The 23269-nt window shown below is 41.3% G+C and overlaps 1 protein-coding gene across 4 annotated transcripts in view; it reads left to right on the top strand.

Annotated features, from left to right (window-relative positions):
- The first annotated feature begins 3270 nt into the window (after nucleotides 1-3270).
- The window catches only part of MAPRE3 (microtubule associated protein RP/EB family member 3), an 88163-nt gene continuing 68164 nt past the window's right edge, over nucleotides 3271-23269 (top strand). The window contains exons 1-2 of one of the 4 annotated variants that reach the window (XM_020983890.2): nucleotides 3291-3381; nucleotides 6462-6592. Coding sequence is in view for 2 of the 4 variants with exons in the window: in XM_078149813.1 (XP_078005939.1) it covers nucleotides 3365-3381 (17 nt within the window). In the remaining 2 variants the exon portion in view is untranslated. Of the gene's footprint in view, nucleotides 3382-6461; nucleotides 6593-8506; nucleotides 8577-23269 lie in introns of those variants that run through there. The other 3 variants (XM_078149813.1, XM_078149812.1, XM_020983887.2) reach the window with 3 other exon arrangements.

Genomic DNA, 23269 nt, shown 5'->3' with positions numbered 1-23269 from the left:
GGCAGGCCCAGGCCCTTGATTTGAACTAATCCCTCCTAGATGGATCTAAAATTACTCTAGGGATGAAATAAAATATTAATTAAAGTATAAAAATATGAAATATGTCATCTGTGCATAGCTCAGCAGCCCATACAGTCTGTAATCCACCTTCCCAATTCACTGTCTTATTTCATTCAGAGACTCAAAGACTTGGCATGCTATGATCACAGTGTTTATTCTACAGAGAATAACCTGAAAAAACAAACTATACCAAACATTTCTGCATAGAGGCATTAATCTATTAGTCTACAACCATCTTCTAGCCGTCCTCTCAGATCCTTTCCAGATCTTTGGGTATGAAAGGGAAAGAGTCCAGCCATTCTTACCAGCAGATCATGAAAAGCAATGGCTGAAATGAACAAGGCAGTTCTCAGGACAGAACCCAAGAGATGTTTTCCGGCTTAGGCAAAAATTCCATGGCATAAAAGGGATCCTGAAATAGAAGAATAATGGCCAATTGACTCTTTGTTAGAGGCATAAGGATTGGAATCATTAAGGAGGTAAAAGCAGGGAGTTCCACTTCCAGGAGCCAAGATGGCAGAGTAAGAAATATGTTGCTCTTGCCATCCCTTATCAACCTCTGAAAGCCCAGGAAATATTGCCCCAGGAAAAACCCTGTAACAGCTGAACCAGAAGAAAGATGGGGTACAGCAGTCTAGTAGTCCAGGTAGCTTGAGGGATTAACAGGAAAGGCCCCTCTTGCCCTGGGGAACAGTGAGCAGAACAGAATGGGAGATATCCCAGCAAGCTAGTGGGAAGCCCCACCTCAGCATACCAGGGGGAGATCCTAAGCCCCAGGTGGTGGATCAGGCAAACACCAACACCAGGGCCCCCAATTGCCTCAGTACCAGCAGGGGAACCATTGGAAACCAGATTGGAAAACCACCACGTGCCTTTGCCTTCTACAGAAGCCAATTCTCCCAGTGCCTCATCAAAACTCTGGGAAATACTTCAAGGGGGAAAGCCCCAGGCAGAGAAGCAGCAGAAAGGAAGGAAAAGCCTAGGCGAGCAGGCAACCTCCACAGGCCAGACAACCAATCCTGCTCCTAGAGTTCCAGTGTTGCTGATTCCAGTCCAACACCAGGTAAGCTGCCAGAACCCTACAGCCAACAACTGCCAGTATCTGAGGCCCCACCACACAAAGCCAGTGACCAGGCCCTGGGCTCCCAACACAAGAAGCTTGGGTCAGTGCCCCCTGCTCCCCAGCAGGAGAGCTCAATCTTTTTAAAGGCCAGGAAATAAGCAAACACCATGAGCAAAAAGAAACATACCATAGATTCTTATTATGGGAACAGTGAAGATCAAAGCAGAAATTCTGAAGAGGACAACATTGTCAACAAACCCACATTTGCAACCTCAAAAGGGAATATGAACTGGTCTGAAGCCCAAAAAGCCTTCTTGGAAGAGCTCAAGAAGGGCTTTAAAAGTCAAATAAGAGAGGTAGAAGAAAAATTGGGAAAAGAAATGAGAGGTATGCAAGAGAGAGTTAATAGCTTGGAAAAGGAAGGACAAAAATTAACTGAAGAAAACAAGTCCTTAAAAAGCAGAATTGGCCAAACAGAAAAGGAAATATGAAAACTCACTGAGGAGAAGAATTCCTTAAAAAATAAAATGGACCAAATGGAAAAGGAGATACAAAATCTAATAGAAGAAAACAATTTGTTAAAAATTAGAATTGGGCAAATGAATCAATCAAACAGAAACAAAAGAATGAAAAAGTAGATGAAAACATAAAATACCTCACTGGTAAAATAACTGATTTGGAAAATAGATGCAGGAGAGACAATTTAAAAATTATTGGTCTACCTGAAAATCACAGTGAAAAAAAGAGCCCGGACAGAATCTTTCAGGAAATCTGGAAATCAAGGAAAACTGCCCTGAATTCCTAGAACCAGAGGGTAAGATAGCCATAGGAAGAATCCACTGATCACCTCCTGAAAAAGATCCCAAATTGAAAATGCCAAGGAATATAATAGCCAAATTCCAAAATTACCAGGTCAAAGAGAAAATACTGCAAGTAGCCAGAGAGAAGGGACAAGCAATGAGACCCAGGCCCCTTGGAATGGGAGAATTGGCCCAACACCTAAAAGGTCACTGAGGGATGAAAGAGCAAGGGGGGGAAAGAAACAGAACAAATGTTTCTCTCTATGTCTTTGACTGGCAGCAAGGAATTATACCTACACAACTTTGTTTCTCAGGACTCGTACCTCCTACTTCTGAACCAAGTAGTTAGGGGTCTCAAGGAAGAATGAGGGGAGAAAGCAAGAATCCTTATCCTACTCATAGTCTGCTTAGACTCTCACCAGCTTAATGGTAGACATTGGACTGTGGCAGAAATGGGCTAAGAGAACAGGTGAAATTGAAGGAACAGAGTGAGGGAATTTGTGATTGGTGTGGGGGGAAGGAGGGGAAATTTCTGGGTAGATTTGTCTGACATTATCAAAAGGCACGAGTCCTCCTGATGCCTCTCCCCTCAAAAAAAAATTTATATTTATTTTGAATATATTTTGCATATGCTTATATGTATTCATGTTGTCTTCCCCAATAGAATATAAGCTCCTTAAAGGGAGGGACTGTTTTCATTTTTGTTTTTGTATTCCCCTTCACCTGGCACAATGCCTGGCACATAGTAGATAATAAATATTTTTTTGTTGATTGATTGGGAGATTAAAAAAAAAGAAAAGATAAAGGAATGGGTGGGAAATCCGTCAAGATGTCAAAGTAGGAACAAAACAGCCCAAGTCCTACACGTGTATTCCAGAGAAGATGAAACCAAAAAAGAGTCAGTCTAAATGATGATTAAGAAATAAACAGAGAAACTACAATTAAGTGCCATCATCCAGCCTAGGTCAGCAAAAGGGGATGCTCAAAAACTTGCAGGCACTAAGATCAGAATCACAGCTAGAGAAACTGGGCAGAGCCAAGCAGTAGTTATTCGGAGGCCTTTCAGCTCTCTCAGACTCAGGGTGCACCAGGGAGGAAATCCAAGGCCATCAAAGACCTTCTGAGTACTCCTGTGAAGAGGCCCCAAGGCAATCAAACACAGGAGGCCTGGGCCCAGATGTGAGGCAAAGCTCCTCCAAGGAGTCAGCTATGGGCTGATACACTCCAGGGGCTCTGAAAGTTTGCAGAAAGCTGATAGGAGCCCTCCAGTCCTTATCACCTTGAAGAGCTCAATGCTCTGTACCCAGGATACAGGCCAGTCTGGGACCTACCTACACTTTGTGTCTAACAGATACCAGTGGAAGGCAGAGCCAGAGATGGAACACGGACTCACTACCCACTCCAAGTATGTAGGAGCAGTCAGAGCCTGTTCTTGACAAATATGGAGGAAAGGATGGGGTGAGTGTCAAATGGACTCTACTTTCATCTGAACTGGACAAAGGAGGGTTGAACATACACACACAAAGACTTTGCTGTAGAAAATCATTAAAATCAATATGAAGATAGAACAACAAGAGGAAAAGGGAGTGTTGAGAGTGCAAGACTATGAGTCAGAGCACCTGGGTTTGGTTCTGCTTACTGTCTGTGGCACCTAGGGCATTATTTAACCTCTCCTAGTCTCAGGTCTTCATCTGTAACATAAGAGTGCTGGGCTTGATGGCGCCTAAAGGCTCTTCCAGCTCTAAATCGGTGATCTTACTTATGACTTATTACGAGGAAACACTCAAAAGAGACTGCAGCTTTGGAAAAACTGACTGATGCAGAGGTTGTAGAGAAAAGATGGGAAGATCAAAGCATACTATTTTTCTTTTTTTGTTTGTTTTGTTTTTTTCTTTCTTGTGATTTTTCCTTTTGGTTCTAATTCTTCTTTACAGCATGACTAATGTGTAAATATATTTAATATGATCATATATGTATGGCCTTTATCAGATTGATCGCTGTCTTGGGGAAGCGGGAAGGGAAGGAGGGGGAGAAAATTTAAAACTCAAAGTCATAAAAGTGAATGTTAAAAACTAAAAATAAATGAGTATTTTTTTAAAAAAAGTAAAGATGGAAAACTCTGATCTCATTCTATGTTTGAAGTAGCCTTGAGGCATTCAGATAAGTCATTGAGAGGTTAGGCTAGAGAGATCTGGGAATTATCTTTTTACAATGCAAATTGATTTTAAAAAATAATATGGGAATAAGAATTTGATATGACAGCATGAATGCCAGCAGAAGCCACAACTTACAATAATAATAATAATGATAATATTTATGTAGTTCATTAAGGTTGAAACCACTGTGGCACTTTTTGTGGAAACAAAGTAGGTGCCAGTCAATTTGAGGAACAGCTGGACAACGTGTGGCACATGAATGTAATTGAATATTACTGTGTAGAGAAATCAGAGAGAGATAGTAAGACTTGCCTGAACTGATACAGAGTGAAAAGATCCACAAGGAAAACAATATGTACAATAATTACAATAATATAAATGAAAATAGCAGTAGGAGATAGCTAAACAGATTAAATGTAATTAATAGTCTTAGTCCTGTAGAACAGTTGAAGGAAACACATTTCTCTCTTCTTGGTAAAGATATGGGGCACTGTGGATATAGAATGTTGCATATAGTGTCAGAAGCTAGTCATTTTGTCAATGGGCTTTGCTGAATGAACTGTATTTCTTTTTTTTAAAGGCAAGGCTCAATGTAGAGGGAAGCATATTGGGAAATGAGCAGAGTGTACAAAAAAAAATTCGAAAGGTATAAACTTTTTTAAAATTTTTAACATTTTTCTTCAAAGTTTTGAGTTCTAAATTCTATCTCTCCCTCCCCTCCCCTCCCCCCAAGACAATAAGCAATCAAATGTAGGTTATACATGTACAATTATGTAAAACATTTCCATATTAGTCATTTTGTACAAGAAAACTCAAATAAAAGGAAAAAATGAAAGAAAATGAAAAATAGCATACTTCAGTCTGTATTCAAACAATATCTGTTATTTCTCTGGAGGCAGATAGTATGCTTCATCTTTAGTCCTTTGGGATTGTCTTGGATCATTGTATTGCTGAGAATTCTTCATTGAACAGTATTGCTGTTACTGTGTACGACATTCTCCTGGTTCTGTTCACTTCACTATGTATCAGTTCATATAAATCTTTCCAGGTTTATCTGAAGTCATCCTGCTTGTCATTTCTTACAGCAAAATAATATTCCATTACAAGCATATACCACAGCTTGTTTAGCCATTCCCCCATTGATGGATATCCCTTCAATTTCCAATTCTTAGCCACCACAAAAAGAGGTGCTATAAATATTTTTGTACAAATAGGTCCTTTTCCCTTTTCTGGATGTATTTGGTATAGAGACGTAGCAGTGGTATAGCTGGATCAAAAGGTGTGCACAGTTTTATAGCCCTTTGGACATAATTCCAAATTCCTCTCCAGAATGGTTAAATCAGTTCACAACTCTACCAATAGTGCATTAGTGTCCCAGTTTTCATACCTTCCCTCCAACATTAAATATTTTCCTTCTTTGTCATATTAGCCAATCTGATAGGTGTGAGGTAATACCTCAGAGTTGTAATAAAACCTTTTGAAGATGGAAATCTAGGAAACTTGTAGTATGAAAAGTACAGAGGTTCCAAGACAATCCTGAAGGACTTGCAGCAGGGAGATGGAAGAATAGGGGGAAACCTTTGAGTGATAGGAAGAAGAACTATTAAAGCCATTAGAAGTGGAAATCAGAAGACATTTAGAAGATGAGAAGGAGGTGATGGGCTCTGTCAAAAACAGTAGTCAGAGGGGAAAAGGATTCATTCTTAGACTAGTATGTGACTATAAAGATAGCTAAGAAACTAAGAAAGAAAATATAAAGTAAGCTATAAAGTAAGAGAAGGATACAGAAGCCAAACAGGGAGTTGATTAAAAGGAGAGTCAAAACCAAATGAAAAGGATGATCAAGAAACCTAGAAATGAAAACATAGAAATGTTAAGTGTAGAAAAGGTGATAAAGGGGGAACCCAGGCAGCCAGTCCTTTTTTGAGGGAGAGGCACAATTAAGGGCTCAGAAAACAGACAAACAGCTACCTGAATATAGGAGGTGATTAAGGATAAGGTTGGAAGTGAGCCTTTCTGACAAGAGATGATAGGGGCTGAAAGCAGTTAGATCTCTGCAGAGAGGTAGTCTACTATAGTGCAGAATGAGGCATACATTTTCAGACATGACCAATGTGTTGACTTGTTTTACTGTGCTTTACTTGTTACAAGGGAGTCTTCTATTATGGGGAGGAGGGATTTATTGAGAAGTAACAGTGATGAAAAAAAAAAAGAAAAGAAAATGTAATTGGGATGGAGTTTTGTGCAAAGTCAGAGACTTTTATTTATCCCCTATACTATTAACTCATTGCCAAATGATTTTCCCAAAATAAACATTCTTTCTCTGCTTTGGCAAGTTGTAACAAATGAATATATAATTCTCTCTTTTTTGTTTTTTCTTAGCTCTGAGCCCTTAATCAGAGACAATACTGGGAAAATATCAGAGTCGTACTTTTTTTTCTCTCTCCTGGAATACTCTCCTTCAATAACCTATCCCCATCTGCATGCTTAATGAGTACACCCAACAAATAAAGGTAAATACAATTTTAAGAAAGACTTGCCTTGCTTAGTGGCAAGGGTGCAGCCTTCTAGGAGGGAGTCCAAAGGGAAAAGTAAATTTAAAATTACCACCCTGGCAAATAATTGAACATTGAGGGGATACCAATTGGGGAATGGTTGAACAGGTTGTGGTATATGATTATGATGGCACACTATTGTTCTATAAGAAATGAGGAGGGAGATGGTTTCAGAAAAACCTGGGAAGACTTATATGAACTGATGCAAAGTAAAGTGAGCAGAACCAAGAGAACATTGTACACAGTAACAGCAATATTGTAAGGATGCTCAACTGTGAAAGACTTAGCTACTCTGATCAATACAATACAATTCCAAAGAGCTCATGATGAAAAATGCTATCCACTTCCAGAAAGAGAACTGATAAACTCTGAATACAGATTGAAGCATATTGCTTCTCACTTTCTTTACTTTTCTTGCTTTTTCACAATACGGCTAATATAGAAATGTTTTTCATGAATATATATATGTATACATATATATTAGGTGTTCTCAATGGGTGGAGAAAGGGCTGGAGGGAAGGAGAGAATTTGGGACTCAAAATTTTTTTTAAAATTACCACTGTGAACTGTGTAGGGGAGTATTGGGCAGGAAAGGGATTGATGCCCTGACCCATTCCACTGGTTGCCTCTGCCCAAATTTCACTTTGGCTTTCCAAGCTTCTCCTCCTCCAGCTCCATGTATTTCAATGAATATACCCAGGAACTGGATTCCTTTTCCATTTCCCAGAGGGTGGGTAAATTGTCTTTTTTTTTTTAAAGAAGTAGGCAGATCATGATCCCTTAAAATATTTACTTGCAAAATAATTGTAAAATATTTACAGCTCCCCTTTCCAATTCAATCAGGAAACTCCTTCACCCTTTGTAAAGGGAAGACCAAGATGACTCCTACCTATGCTTAGGCAGCTAGGTGGCACAGTGAATAGAGTGCCAGGTCTAGAGTCGGGAAGACTGATATTTGTGAGTTCATATCTGGTCTCAGGCACTTAACTACCTGTGGGGACCCTGGGTAAGTCACTGAATTCTCTTTGCCTCAGTTTCCTTATCTGTAAAATGAGCTAGGAGAAGGAAATGGCAAACCACTCCAGTATCTTTGCTAAGAAAACCCCAAATGGTATCACGAAGAGTTGAACGTGACTGAACAACAATACATTAATTAATACTTCTGTTGAATGCTTTTTACTTTCTATGATTACATTAGGTGAAAGGGAAGCAAATTTTCCCTCCCTCTTTACAAAAAGAAGAGTATGAATAAAACATTTTTTTAAATCGCAGGCAAAGGGGATAGAGTTCAGGCATCACAAGCTTGGGCCATGATGAGGAATCCCATCATAGACCACGCAGTAGAAATGCAGGCCCGTCTCTGCTCTCCCTCCTTGTGCTACAGAATCCGAGCTCATCGTCTCCTCGCTCTTACAGGATAGAGATGTGTTGTTTCCTTCTTCCAAGCGACTAATTTAAAAGGGTGGGGGAGTTGTCATCCAGTTGCTATGATGAAAAGACGAAAAGGTTGTTCCCAGTTGCTATGGTGATGTGGAAGAGTGTTCTTTCGTTCCCGTAGTGACTTTGGAGGCCGATGCAGTTCCCTGTTGCTATGGCAACATGGGGGCCTGTTCCGTTGCTAGGGAGAGGTGGAGGTATGGGCTGTCCCACTCTCCCTGCGCCCAGTTGCCGTGGAGACGGCGGGTGGCCTAGCCCCGCCCCCTCGGACTCTGACAGCGGCGGCCGCATCACGCCTGCGCAGTGCTCTCTTCCCCCGCAGTCTCTGTGCGTTGGAGCCGGAGACAGCGGCGGCCTTTGCCTAGGACCCTCCGCCCCGGAGCCCCAAGCCCGCCCGGCCGGCCCGGAGCCTCAGCTACAGCAGCCTCGCCCGCCCCCCTCCCCCGTCCGCCGCCCGCCCCCTTTCCCCGCCGCCGCCTCCTCCGGAGCCATCGCCTCGTGCAGTGTGAGTCGGGGCCGAGGCGACGGGAGCCGCCGTGGGGCTGAGTCAGCGAGAGGCCCGGCCCCGGGCGGGGGGAGGGGAGGGGACGGGGCGGGGGGTGGGCCCCCAGGCGTCCCCGGCCCTACGGTGCCCCCCCCACCCGCGGGCCGCTGCCCCAGGGGCCCCGCTCCCACCCCCAGCAGGCCTCCCCAGCAGCCACTCCCCCTTCCCAGGCCGCCCCGAGCCCGGGGGGCGCCGGCCCCCCCCGGGGTCCCTTGTCTCCGCCCACCACGTGTGGCCCCTCCACACCTCTTGTCTTCTGTCAGTCTTTCCTTCCCCCCTCTCCGCCCATCCTCATCCCCAGCCCTACCCCTCCTCATCTCTCCTGGACCTGACGTCCTTTATCCTCTCCGATTTTCTCTTCTAGTATGGGCCAGGAAAGATGGAGAGGGAGGGAGGGTGGGGAAGCTGGAGGGTCTGAGGCCATGGCAGGGACCTCCTGCCCACTCACTCCCTCTTGCCCGGACTGGTTTGGGGAAACAGGTCTGGACAATCCCAACTGGCTGTTGAATCCTGTGATTTCAGGGCAGCTTGGGGTGGAAATGGGAGGGGGGGGTAGCTTAGTAGAGGTGAGGAAAGTGGTTCCTACCCATCATTTTCAACCGATGTTTAATGGGGCACTCACTAGAGACAGGTGCTTCTAGGTGGGGCAGCCTCTATGTCCTGTTCAGTCTAATCTTAAGAGTTGGTGGTGATGAGGGAAAAGGTCTGCATTTGGCAGCTAACGTGTTGGTATAGTGAAGACCTTCTTTTGAAGATGCGATGATGTGAGTAAGTTACCTGAAGCCAGTTTTCTTTAAAATACACTTATGGTTGAAAGGATTGTGCTTTAGACTACCATAACCTTTTTTTGTTGTTTATATTTATGATTAGATATGAAGAGGGGGTTAGATTAGAAAATCTTCAAACTACCTTTCAGCTCTGGTATGCTAGGAGTCTGATTTAACCTGCAATGTAACAAAATCCATAAGCAACTGTATTACATAGGATTCTACTATACTGGCATAGGGGGAAGGAATTGAAAGAAATATAGTGACTGTAAGATGTATGTCTAAAGCCTGAACTGCAGGTCCTGGGCCTGGAGTGCCCAGCCTTCAGCAGTGACTCTGCATAAGGACTGTTTTGACAGGAGTTACAGTCCATTTGGGTGTGTGTTATATGCGACTAACATGGGACCTGATCATGTTACATATATTGTCTCATTTTTTTCCTGCCCCGTCAGAGTAGGATTAGTTCTCAGATACTTTATTTTTCTGAACAGAACCAAAATCTGCATTGAGGTCAAAGCTACAATAGCTGTGCTCTGCCAGGAGCAGCCTTTTAATTAATGTGCTTCAACATGAGAGCTCCCTAACCACTCCACTTTCATATTTGCCAATTTCCTTTGGTTCCTTTTTTTTTTTGCTTATAAATTTCATTGCATGGCGAATAAGCAAGTATAGACATAATCTAGTTTCACTAGTTGAGTTCCACTGTATTAGATGTTGATCTTTGAGATTATGGGTTTATGCAGCAAGTGGTATGGAAAAACAGTGAATTATCTACTCATTTGGATTTGCTGATGGCAGACAGCAATAAATCATGGTATATCTGACTCTTTAATGTTTCCCAGCCACAGCCTGCTAGCAGCTTCCTTAGACCTCCCTGATCCACATCAAATTAATTTAAAATAGCACAGGTGACTGCCACCTTGTATAAACTCAGATATGAAGTGTCAGGGAGACCTATATTGGATCCCATGTCAAATGTCACAGACTGTATTTGGTGGGATGTATCTTTATCTGGTGTGATAGTGATGATGGGGTCTGAGAGTTCCATTTCTTTTGTTTTTCCCTCTCTGACTTCTGTGTTAGATACCTTGATAAAATGCCTGACTGAGCAGGGCTAGATAAAGCAGCTGGGTCCAAGAACTCTTCCTCTTCCCTTGAGTAAATTTTGAGAATCATCAGCATTAATTGGGAATAGAGGAAGGAAATTCATTATGATTGTGACAGGTCAAGAAGATGTGCCTTCCAGCTTTCTGTGAAGTAGTGTGGTTCAGTACACCAGGTTGGACTTACTTGGATTAATTAGAGTTTTATATCTGTGCCAGACTTTAAGAACTACGTGGAACACCTTCTTTCTGAGTCCTTGGAGAGAATATTCACACTAATTGAGATGATAAAGATACTGAAGTTGAGAGACTGGGCTAACACTGTATGGGCTAACCCAATTGTCTCAGTCTTTTTGTATATCTAATTGTGCTTTGAGGGACATGTAATAATAAAGATAACAACTAATATTTATGTATCACCTTCTATGGCACTGTGCTAAACACTTTTCAGACATTATCTCATTTTATCCTTACAACAGCCCTAGGAGGTGGGTGCTATTGTTATCCCCATTTTACAGATGAGAGAACTGAGGTAGGTAGAGATGAAGCAATTTGCCCAAGGTCATACAGCTATTAAGTATCTTAGGCTGAATTTGAACTCAGGTCTTCTTGAGGCTGGATTTGAACTCAGGTCTTCTTGACTTCAGACCCAGCACTGTTCATGGCTACCTGCCTCTGGATGTAAAGAGCTGTGTTATGAGGTTCTATTTATTTACTTTACAGGTTTATATTAAATATACTGAGAAGCAGCATGTAAAATGGTTAAAGAACCAACCTCAGAGTCAGAAATACATGGTTCAAGTCCTACTGTGACTATATTGGCTGTGTGATCCTGGGCAAATCTCTTGACTTCTGAGTGCCCTAGGCAGTTCTTTTACCTTGTACATTGAAGGCAGAGTTCTGGTCTGCATTGGTAGAGGAAGTTTCCCCAGCCAGGAATTCCCTGTACCAGTTGACTTAAGGGATCCACTCCCCCTCCCTGTTAAGTATACTGTCTTCCATAACTGATGCACCATCAGCACAGGATCCCATTGAAGCTGTTTTTTTCAGTAGTGGCAATGAATTTGCACTGGTCCATTCACCCGGTCTCCTTTATAATTGCTTATAATTAAGAGACCTATGTTGTGACAATGGAACAGAGAAAATGTGGGGATTGAACCTTTGACCTTGGCCTCAGTTAGCATGGTGTTCAAACCAACTGACCTAACTAGCTGGCAGAATATTTTGCATCTGCTATACCTGCATTTAGCCAGATAGGCTGCATCTTGCAGGATGGAAGCATGATAAGATTATATTTTGAGTGAAAATGGACCCTACCCAAATTTGTTTAGATTCTTTTGAGTAGGGATTAAGGGTATACATGCAAAAAATTGATATGGACAGTTTTCTGGAACTCTGAAAATATCTTTAAACTTTTCTAATCATATAATGTTAGAGCTGGCAAGGACCTAATGTAGGTACCTATGCCAACTTCTTCATTTTGTAGATGGAGAAACTGAAGCCACAGAGGTAAAGTGACTTGCTCAAGGTTATATAGCTGGTTTGTGATAAAATGAGGCTAGAGACAGGTCTCTTGATTCCCAGTATGAATACTCAGTATTCTTTCATCTACATTATGCTGCCTCATTCCTGCTATTCCAGGGTACTTTGACAAAATGATTTGCTATTATATAATTATCCCTATAGATATGGATTGTTTCATCTCTTGGCATATTGCAGAGCCAGGAACATTTTAGCATGAACCTCTCCTCAGACATTTATTCTTGCCACCGAAAAAGAGAATTCCTCTCACTCATTCTGACTTCAGAAGATGGTTACCAGTTTTTCTTTTTTTGAGCTTGGATGAGACTAACAAAGAACAAATGAAGAGTTGAGTGTTTGGGGTCTTCTTAGACTTGTTTATGGCTGCTGCCCTCTAAAAGCAAAGAGATGTCTGTTCTGTGCTGCTACTTAGCCTATCTTCCTTCCTTTGGGAGCCAGAAGGAACCTCTAAACCTCAGCCTACATTAATACAAATGGAAAAAATGAAAAACAGCCTTTTGAATGTTACTGTAATAACCTTATTTCACATTGAAATGCTAGGAGTAAGACATGTACTTTCAGGTAGTTTCTCAGTCCCTCAAGGGTAAGTTTGGTCAGGAGTACAGGGAGAATTTTATCCCGTAAAAATCTGGCATATGAAATGTTGTTACAACTGCCAAAGTCAGAATATATGAAATGCCCCTTTGTCTCTGGATTTTCAGCTGACCTGGTTATCTGAAAGGCTGGGGTATGTAGCCTTTGGCTGTTGGAGCACAGGCTTAGTATGTTTCTGTATTTTGTGGGGGTAGCTAGTCTTCCAGTTAGGCTCAGGCTGGTCTGGCTGGTACCTGTCATTAGTAATGGAAGAGCAGCCCAGGTTTTAAGCAATTTTAGTTACTTTTGCTTCAAGAATGAAGGCTCCATGTGGTTCCTCCACTAGCTGTGGGTACAGTTTTAATATGTGAACTTGTCCAGGTCAGCTGTAGCTCAGGCACCCACAGAGTGAACAGGGCATGTGTCTCCTGGAGAAGAGAAGACTCAGGGGGATTATAATAACTATCCCTGGGTACTTGAAGGACTGGAATGTTGGAGAAGAGATTAGCTTGTTCCGTTTGGCCCCACAGGGCAGAACCAGGAACCATGGCTAGCATTGCAAAGAAGCAAAATAGGCTTGTTGTCGGAAAATACTCCCTAGCAATTAGGACTGTCCCAGAGTGGAATGGGCTGCTTTGAGAGGTGATGGGCTCCCCTGGGGGAGGAGGGTGTCTTCCGGGAGAGGTCGGATAACCACTGGTGGGGCAGGATCTGGTAGGGATTCCTTTGGTGCAGGAGATGACCTAGTTGACCACTGAAGTCCCTTCCAACTCAGAAATTCTGTGAAATAACAAGGAGTATCAAGAAAAGCAGAGAAGCCAAGTCTAAAATTTGCATAACAACAACCTTACTAGGGTGAAAAAGGTGGATTTTTTTCTGTTGAGTCATTCTAGTTGACAGCTCCTTCATAAGAAGCGAGAAAAGATAGAGTCACTAAAGAACTTATTCGTTTAGGAAGGTAGCATGATTAAGTGAAAAGAATGCTGGATTTGGACTCAGGACATAGGTTCTCTTGGGAAAGACACAGCCTCTCTGGGCTTCAGTTTCCTTATCTGCAAAATAAAAGACTGTATTGGATCAATCAGCAAGCATCCAAGAAGTTCATCATCACAGAGACTGCATCAGCTCTGGGACTCTAACCTAATCAGTACCCCCGATTACCTCTGCCCCTCTCATTAGAGGGCTGGAGGGCAGAGCAGAAAACGTCTCCCCCATTTAAAGAAGGCTCAGAAGCTCAGACAACTCTGTATTTGCCACCGGCTGCACTGCTTGCATTAGACTCCACCATTATCATGCCCAAGGTGTTGTATCTCCAGCACTTAGCACAGTGCCTGGCATATAGCAGGTGCTTAATAAATGTTTATTGTCATATTATTTATTCAGAACCTACTGTATGGTAGGCACTGTGCTAAGCAATAACAATACAAATTTTTTTAAATCCTGCTCTCAAGAGCTTGGAGACAACATGTACATTTTTAAGTAAATGGAATAAATACAAAATCAATACAAGATAAGGAAGAATGGCATGAGCAGTTGTGGGAGCCAAAAAGGCTTATTATAAAAGGTGGTGCTGGAGCTCCGAGATGGATTCCACAAGGCAGAGATAAGGAGGAAGTGCATGCTGGGTATGGGCGATGGTCAGTGCCTAGGCATGAAGACAGGAAACAGGATGCCAGGTGTGAGGATGAGAGAAAGCCATTTGGACCTGGCCAGTAAAGTTCGGGAAGGGGAGTACTGTATAATGAGACTGAAAAGACAAGCTTTGGACCAGGTTGTGATGCCTTTAAAAGCCAAACAGAAGAGTTTATGTCATATACCTCACTAGTCAGTTAATCAACAAGCAATCTATTAGGGGCCTCCGTGTGCCAGGCACTGGAGAGACAAAGATAAAAATGAAAAAAATCTCTGCTTTCAAGGAGCTTACATAAATATGAGAAGACAATATATACACAGAGACAACATGGTAAAGTTTTTGGGGAGGCACAAGCAGAGGAGGAGATCAAGAAAGGCCTCTTGTGGAAGGTGATGCTTGAACTGAGCATTTCAGGAAGCTAGAAATTCTAAGACAGAGTTAATCAAAAAGGAGTGCATTTCAAGCATAGAGATAGAAGGTGGAGTGTCATGTATGAGGAACAATGAGAAGGGCAGTTTGGCTAGAGAGTGAATAGATTGTGTGAAAGGGAGTAATATGTAATGAGACTGGAGAAGGTAGGTTGGAGCCTGGTAGTTAAGGGTTTTGAATGCTAAACAGAGGAGTTTGTATTTGGTCTTAAATGTGGCTAGGAAACCAGCGGAGTTTATTCAGCAGAGGAGTGACATGGTCAGACCTATGTTTTTAGCTCTAAAGCTAGGTTTCTCAGATGGAAAGGGGCAAAGAGACTGGCAAAAGGTACAGTTACATCAGACAACCTTTGTGTCTTTAAATCTATTTGTGGAGTTACATCCTACCACAGAAGGGCAGACTTCCAGAAAGGCTAAAAGTAGAGACATGGAAAGCATGGGGTAGGTAGAATTGGACTACTTCCTTAAGAGAAGTCTGGGCTGATGATCATAATCCTAGGCCTATAGGTGAAGTTTTGGGGGAATAGAGCTTCCAGAAAAGGTCTTTCAAGTTGACTATGAACCTGGCAATCCAGGGCATCTAATGTTTCTTGGATAAAGAGCTTTAAGGGCCAAACACCTTTCTCCATTCCACTTCTTTCCAGTCATTTCATGCCTTTTAAACGTATTCCTATTCTATTAATCTGTTAAGGTAAACATTATAACCTTCTGTTACTTGGTTTACTACTGTTTTTAGAACAGCAGTTCTCAAAGTGTGGTCTGTAGACCCCTGAGACCATTTCAGGGGATCTGAGAGGTCAAAATTGTTCATAGAAATACTAAGATGTGATTTGCCTGTTTTCCAACTTCATGTCTACATGAGGCTGGATTTTCTTTGAATTGTTATTGTTCAGTCGTGTCCGACTCTTCATGATCCCATTGTGGGGTTTTCTTGGCAAAGGTTCTAGGGTAGTTTTCCATTTCCTTCTCCAGTGGATTAAGGCAAATAGAGGTTAAGTGACTTGCCCAGGGTCACCCAGCTACTAAATGTCTGAGGCTACATTTGAACTCAGGTCTTTCTGATTATAGGCCCAGTACACTATCCACTGAGCCATCTAGCTGCTTCAAGTATTCCTTCAAATACTTCACTCTAAAACAACATATTGTAACAGATTGAATGCAGAATCAGACAGGAAAATCCAGCTGTCTTCTTTTAAGCCTGACATTAAAGAGATATGCAAAAATATGTAAAACTGTGGTGCTCTTCTCAATAATTTTTTTGTTTTGGAAAATATAGTTATCTTTCATAAAAATATGTTATTTATATTAATGTGATAGGTTTTATTATTGTTATTTTTAATGAATTAGATAAATATTTAATTGTCTTAATTTCTAATATAGTAACTATCAATAGATATAAAACCACATGAGGAAAAGCTCTTTGGGGTTCTCAGTAGTTTTTAAAAGTATGAAGGGGTCCTGAAACCAAAAAGTTTGAAAATTGCAGTATTAGACTAACTAACATGCAGACTCAAAAAAATCTTTTAGCTTAATTAAAAAGTAGCATTAATGTTATTACTAATAGCTTATATTTACATAGATTTTAAATTTTTACATGTACTTTATATACATTCTCATTTGAACTTCTCAGCACTGAAGTAGGTAATGCAAATACTACTTTCATTTTACAGATGAAGAAACTGGGACTCAGAGAAATTTTCATTTGCCCAAGGTCACACAGCTAAAACAAAAAATAGCAGAGCAGGGACCCAAATTATGTTCTTGGATCTTTTTTGTGAGTGCATTTGTCTTTCTAAAAGGAAGCTAGCTGAAACACCCAGCACTGTGCTACAACAATTATACTTTATAATCAGGTATATGAAAATGACCTGTGAAGGAAACTGAAACTCATAGATAATTAAGTGACATGTCCAAGGTCACACAGTTAGTTCATGACAGAGCTGGGACTGGTGTCGCAGCTTCAAGTAAGGTGGTCTTTCTAACAGTTCATATTTACCAAGTACAGGCCTCTAGCTTCAGTTATGTTTCATTTAAGTCATTTAGAATAACTAATCAGTGAACATTTATTCAGTTCCTGTTAGGTGCTAGGCTAGATGTTGGGAATACAAAGGCAAAAATGAAATAGCCCCTGCCCTCCTGGAACTTGCATTCCAACAGGATAAACAACACGTACACAGGAAAGTTAATATAAACTATATACAAAATAAGTACAGAGTCATTTCAGGTTGAGAAACCAGTAGCTATGGTCACTGGGAAAGGCCTCATTTAGGAGGTTGGGGCACTTGAGCTAAGCTTTGAAGCAGGCTAGGATTCTAAGTGGTGTAAATGAGGACAGAGAGCATTTCAGGAATTGAGGGACAGACAACTTGTGTAAAGGCATAGCATGAGATGCAGTGTTATGTATGAAGAGCCCCAAGTAAGATTGGTTTGTTGGAGCCATAGAGTGTGTGAAAGGGATTAGTATAGAATAAGTCGAGAAAGGTAGACTGGAGCCAGAAGGGCTTTAAATGCCAGAGGACTTTGTATTTGATCCTTGAGTCAACAGGGAGCTATTGCAGCTTCCTGAGAGGGGAGTAACATGTTAGACCTTTGCTTTAGTCATTTCATTCTGGCAGCTGTATGGAGGCTACGTTAGAGATAAGTGAACAAGATGGACAGATAGACACTAGTACAGTTAGTGAATTCAGAACTAATTAAACAAGTGGACCAATCGTCACTATTGGATCTATCTATAAGGACCGGTCCTTGACCCAGGTGCTTGGATAAAAATAACATTTTTATCAGTGATCTTAGTGAATGAATGAGTGAGTGAAAAAAGCATATATTACGTTTCCTTTGTGCAAAGCACTGGAGAAGAACAAGACAATCTCTTTTCTGAAGGAACTCACGATCTAAAAGGGGGGGATGATACATGTAAGAAGTCTCAACTGCACATCAAATAGCAACAGCCTGTAACCCTTGGAGTGCAGCAGCAAAGCAGATAGTAATGCATCTTCTTCAGTGTCATTTCCTTTGATAATACCATGGCCAGCTCTGATATTGAACCACTGGAAAGTGCCAAGTACTATGGGTGACTAGACTTTATTTTCCAGGTCTTCAGCAGCTTTTACTGCTGAGGAGGCAGGGGCAGGTGCTCCTGCCTTCAGTTGCTGGGTTTCATCTTGCCAGGCGTTGCTAGGCCTCTGAGGCAGAAATCCCTGGGATCAAATCCTGCCTCAGACTCGTCCTAACCGTGTGACCCTGTAGAAGTCACTTAACCTCTCGCTGCTCCCTGCCAGCTCTCTTAGACAATCAGTTATAGATCATCAGTGATTGGCATTGCTATATAGAGTTTTCTTACTGAGGATTCACCACAGCAATAAAGTTATAGGTCTGGTGACAGAGAGAGAGAGAGAATACAATTGATTTGAAGTTGGTTTTCTAGTAGTTATGATGGATTGACCTTCATAATTTACATCATCACCTAGTTCATCCTTTTTCTGTTGATGCATTTTGGTTTTTAAAATTTCTTGCCTTATAGTGTGTTTTGCTGAACTATGCATGCTTTTGATGAGGGTTTTGTTTTGGTTTTGGTTTTTTTTGGTAGTTCAATGGGGGAGGGACAGTAGGAGGGCTAGGTTACAAATGAAATATAAAAATAAATATTTTTTTAAAAAAGTCTTCTCTCCCATCCTCCTCAGAACCCACTTTTGTAATACAGAAAAACACTTCAGCAAAACTGACTGCCACGCTGACCACATCCTAACCCTAAGCCTCCTTTTGTCCACAGAGATCTATTTGTAAGATGACATACCTAGGCTGGGGAGACTATGGAAAAAATTCTCTCTGTACTTAGCTTACTGTCTTAAGTTAGATTGAATCCACGGTCTTGATTTTGTTAGCTAAATTGATATCCCTTAGCCAACTGAACAGCCCAGACTTTCTAACACAACTTTGCGGCATAGCATCATAAATTCATAGAGTTGGAAAGGATCTTAGATGTTATCCACTCCAATTAATAACCTAATGCATGAATCCCCTCTACCACGTTCCTGACAAATAGTTATCCAGCCTCTGCTTGAACATTCGCAGCTGTGAAGAACTCACTGTCTCACAAAGCAATATTTGGGGCTTTAAATGCTTCATTTGCCCATTAAATTAAGCTTATGCTCTCTTAAGAACTTCTCTATTTAAAAAAAAAACAACAACCTATAATGTTTGGTATATGTAAATATATGTTTACATATATTCTTATGTTAATGACAGCCGCCTGGAGGTATCTCCTGGAGGTGCAGGACTTTAAAGTGAGTTTGATATAAAAACCACCTTTGCTCAGTTTAAAACCAACTGAGCAACAGTTATGGTTTCAACATCCACGATGATTCTTCATTGTTGTAGGCTCTATAGGGTATGTACACCAAGGGAAACTAAGGTGTTTAATCCCTTCTGTGGGACTGTATTCACAGTCTCTGCTGTCATGATGACTGAGGATTCTGCACCAAGTACTTTCCTCCGAGCTGCTTCTGGAGATGACCACAGAGTCTCTTCAGTGATGGAGTAAGAAAGGGCATGCTGTGGTCCTTTGTGCTTTTGTGACTTAAAAGTGTTGCACGGAAATATCACCAAGTGAAATAATTTCTGATTGTGAGATGTAAGACATAGGTACAAGATTTTTTTTTAGTTCTTAGAGTGTTTTCTGTACCTTTTAACTTTTGTGATTTAGAATTTTAAAGAAGCATTTCAGAAGAAAGAAGCCTAGTGAAGAACCTCGTCCTTCTTCTGCCTTATATTTTAAGGTTTTATTTTTATTTTTGTTTTTAATTTTTAAAGATATTCCGTAACTAACATTTTCCCCATCCAACCCAAAAATCCAGCCTTGGCCTGCCTCTGATTTTTTGCCATGTGTTAATCTACTTAGAATTTCTGGCACTGCCTGCTAATGCTGAGCCCTGCCACATCCTCTCTGACCACTGGCCCCATTTCTGTCCAAGTGCAAGAGGAGCTAAAAAAAATTCCCATTGTCCAAAACCATGGTATCTGCAAAGGGCTAGTCTAGTAAGTTCCTCCTGGCTATGCCAGTATACCAGCTTTGCAACCACAGCATCATTAAGGGACATGACCAACAACATTCCTCTTGCCACTAGTATAGCAGAGATCATTCTATTTACTCTTAAATAATTTCTTACCACCCCTACTGCCCTATATATTACCTTGATTGGCTAGTCTCCTGAACATATGTCCGACTGCCCACTTGGATAGTTAATCCAGAGTACAGGGGAATATGTTTCTGGCATCATTTTTCAGGATCCAGGGCTTGGAGCATACAGAACATATGGGCTGTCATGCAGCTCTGTTTGGGCTGCCGTAAATGTTTTCTAAGCAGTATCTGCCTTGTCTTCTCAACTGTTCTGACTACCCAAACACTTTTTGTCTAGGCTGGTGTAAAGGCCTCCTCTGCTACATGTGCTTGTTAGGGGTAGCTTTGTGGATTTGTTTGTGATGGCAGCTTACTGTAGAGTGATTACGGGGCAAGATTCACCCAGCCCCAGGGGAATTATTGTCCTATTCCTGAGTGATCTAAAATATGTTTGCTGACTGGCAAGAAACAAAATCATGGGAGCTTCTAAGACAGTGAGACCTGGTAGGTTAATGAGTATATGTGAAAGGGCAAGTCTTGGAAGGCTGGGTGAAACTGAATAGCTCTTCCCATGTGTGGAGCTCTTCACTGAATCCGTATCTGTTGTGGTTTTATGTATACTGCAAAGTCAGACTTTTCTTCAGGTACCTGATTTTTGGCAGCCAGCCCACTGAATCCCTGTTGGTCTTCACAGGTAATCAGCAGTTTGGATTTATTCTCTGGTTGCCTTGATTTTTAGATGGGAATAGTCCAGATTTGGACATTCTCAAGATAGAAATTGATTTAATTTTGGCATTCCTTTGATGTACCTTTCAGTTCTTGGCACTGTCTCCTGCCCTTAGATGTAATATCCTGTGCTATCCTCAGAAACAGCAGAATGCAGTTTTGGGTGCAGGCAGGGAGGTGGTGGGGCCAAGCATTAAGTCTTTGTTGCATGAAGTCCAGAGATACTCAAACTTGTGGGTTATTCATACAGATTTGTATATTGTGTTCATAGGGCCCTCATACAAAGTACAGTATCAACAGACTTATTGAACCTCTGCTTTGAACTTAGCATGATGCTAGGCAATATGGGATACAGAAGATGTATATTAGTCCCTTTCCACAGTGAACTTAGTTGGAGAAATGAGATATAAAATGGCTAGTGAACAAAACAGTATTGTGTGTGTGTGTGTATTTACTGGTATGAAAATGCTGAATTATAATTGTACATTATAGATACAAAGTGTTATAAGGTGTTAATTCTATACTACAAACAATTAAATGCAAAAATAGTTTAGAGAAGAGTTAACATTATCAGAGTAGGCTTCTTGGAGGAAGTGGTAGAGGGGGTAGCGGCAGAACCAGAATGGTGCAGTGTCATGGAAATCAAGAGAGAAAATTTCCTGAATAAAGAGTGGTAGGCAGTATCAGATGCTATGGAGCAGTTCAAAAGGATTTAGCCTGTGAAAAGGCCATTGGATTTGGCTGCAAGGAGGTCATAGGTGAGATCCTTTGTACTCCTGGAAGTGATGGAGATAGGAACCAGTTTTTTTTTTTGTTGGGGGGGGGTTAAGTGACATGCCCAGGATCACACAGCTAGTAAGTGTTAAGTGTGTGAGGCCTGCTCTGAACTCAGGTCCTCCTGACTCCAGGGCAAGTACTCTATCCACTGTGCCACCTAGCTGCCCCAAACCAATTTTTTTAAGATTAGGAGATAGCATATATGAAGGAAAAAGAGAACTCTGGCTCCTATCATTCAAGGCTGTTTCCAGACTTAAGTATCACTACTTCCTTCATGTACTCTGTTCCAGCCAAACTGGGTTACTGACTGCCCCCCATTCTCATTCTGTCCTCTCCTCTTGCCTTTGTTCATGCTGTTCGCCATTCCTAGAATAGTTTCTCCATGAATTCCCTCCTCCCAAACCCCATGCCAATCTCTGCCTCTTGAGATCTTTTCCCTCCTTCAAAGTCCAACTCAGATACCACCTCTTCCATGCCTCTATGACCCAAGTGAACATTTCTTCCTCTACAGATTTCTCATTGTAAAGGTACAGACAATATATTTTGAATCTATTATATTCTGCCTTATACCATAGTTATATGTATATATGGCTTATCCCTGCAAATAGATTGTAAGCTTCTCAAGGGCAAGGTCGGTGTGTTGTATCCTTTTTGTATCCTTAGCACTTTGTACATAGTAATCAGTTAATGAATATTTCTTATTTCAATTGAAGGACAAAGGCAAGTGAGCTGAAGAGGTTGAAGATGCTAGAGAGAAGAGATAAGTATGGAATCAAGTTCCCGTCCTGAAAGGGCAGGTTTAGGACTTAGCTGAAGGAGTTCGCTTCCCAAAGGAAGAGGACTACCTCTTTCTCTAAGACTAGTTGCAAGGAAGAGGAAATGGATGTAAAGACAGGTATGTTAAGATGAAGATAAGAGAGCTCATTCTGTGTGGTCTCAATCAATTTGGTGAAGAAATGACCAATGGTGAGGAAAGATGGGATTGTAGTCTTGTTAAAATAGTAACTCCAGGGAGAGTCTTAAAACATATAAGTGATGAATAAAGGGATTGTTGAATAGGGGGTTAGGGCCAAGTTGATGTTTGACAGCATCAATTTGTAATGCATCTAGTCTGCATAGTTCTGCATCTTCTTTCAACCATTGTTCAATGCCTAGGGAGCAGAAGTAAATATGATCAGTTCTTCTATAATGCTTCTCTTTGAAAAGTCAGATTTGTTCCAACACAGTTGATTAGAGAATTTTTTGAGCATAACTTAAATTTTTGATTTGCTGATGCTCAATTTCTTCCATGAGAAACAGTGAGAATGCAGAAAATAGTACCACAATTCACAAACTGTAACCCTACTGACATCTACACCTACTACTTTTGACAAGCAAACTTGAGGTTTTTGTTAAGGTAAAGTTCCCTTTATTGTATTTTCTTCTAGTGCAGTCAGAGCTATGGGAAGAGAGGGCTGGTCCACCCCCTCCCCCCCACAACTTTCCACCATGGCCTCCAATCCCAAGTTCCAGAGTTATGGCCTGCCCAACTTGCAGGAGATTTTGCCAGCTCTGGCCATGGGAACTTGGTGAGGCCAAGCAGCAGCCCAAGGCTACAGAAGCTTCCACTATTTATTATGGTATTTATGTATTTCTTAACTATTAACATGTATAAAACTACCATTAAATACTAATAAAAAGCTACCATTTTAAAAATTAGATTTTTGTAAGTCACTGTTGAAGTTTTTGATCATTGTGTCCCTAACTCCATTTTCCCCCATAAACCCTATGGTTTTTATTATGCTATTTTGCATAATGAGGGCTTTTTGAGAATGAGTTATGGCAGAATTGACTGTAGTGTGTATAGAGGTGAGTGGAGACGGCAGTTCGTTGTTGGGGGTTTGATAAAAAGTCCTGTGGAAGGTCTGTTCAAGATAATTTAAGTGAAAGAGAGAGCAGCAGCATTGAATTAGCTTATCATGTTGTCAGAGGTGGATAAATAGTCCAGTG

Source organism: Phascolarctos cinereus, unplaced genomic scaffold, assembly GCF_003287225.1.
Source record: "Phascolarctos cinereus isolate Bilbo 61053 unplaced genomic scaffold, phaCin_HiC Scaffold_2;HRSCAF=192, whole genome shotgun sequence".
In the NCBI taxonomy this organism is placed as follows: Eukaryota; Metazoa; Chordata; class Mammalia; order Diprotodontia; family Phascolarctidae; genus Phascolarctos; species Phascolarctos cinereus.
This window is presented reverse-complemented; position numbering and strand designations above follow the sequence as displayed.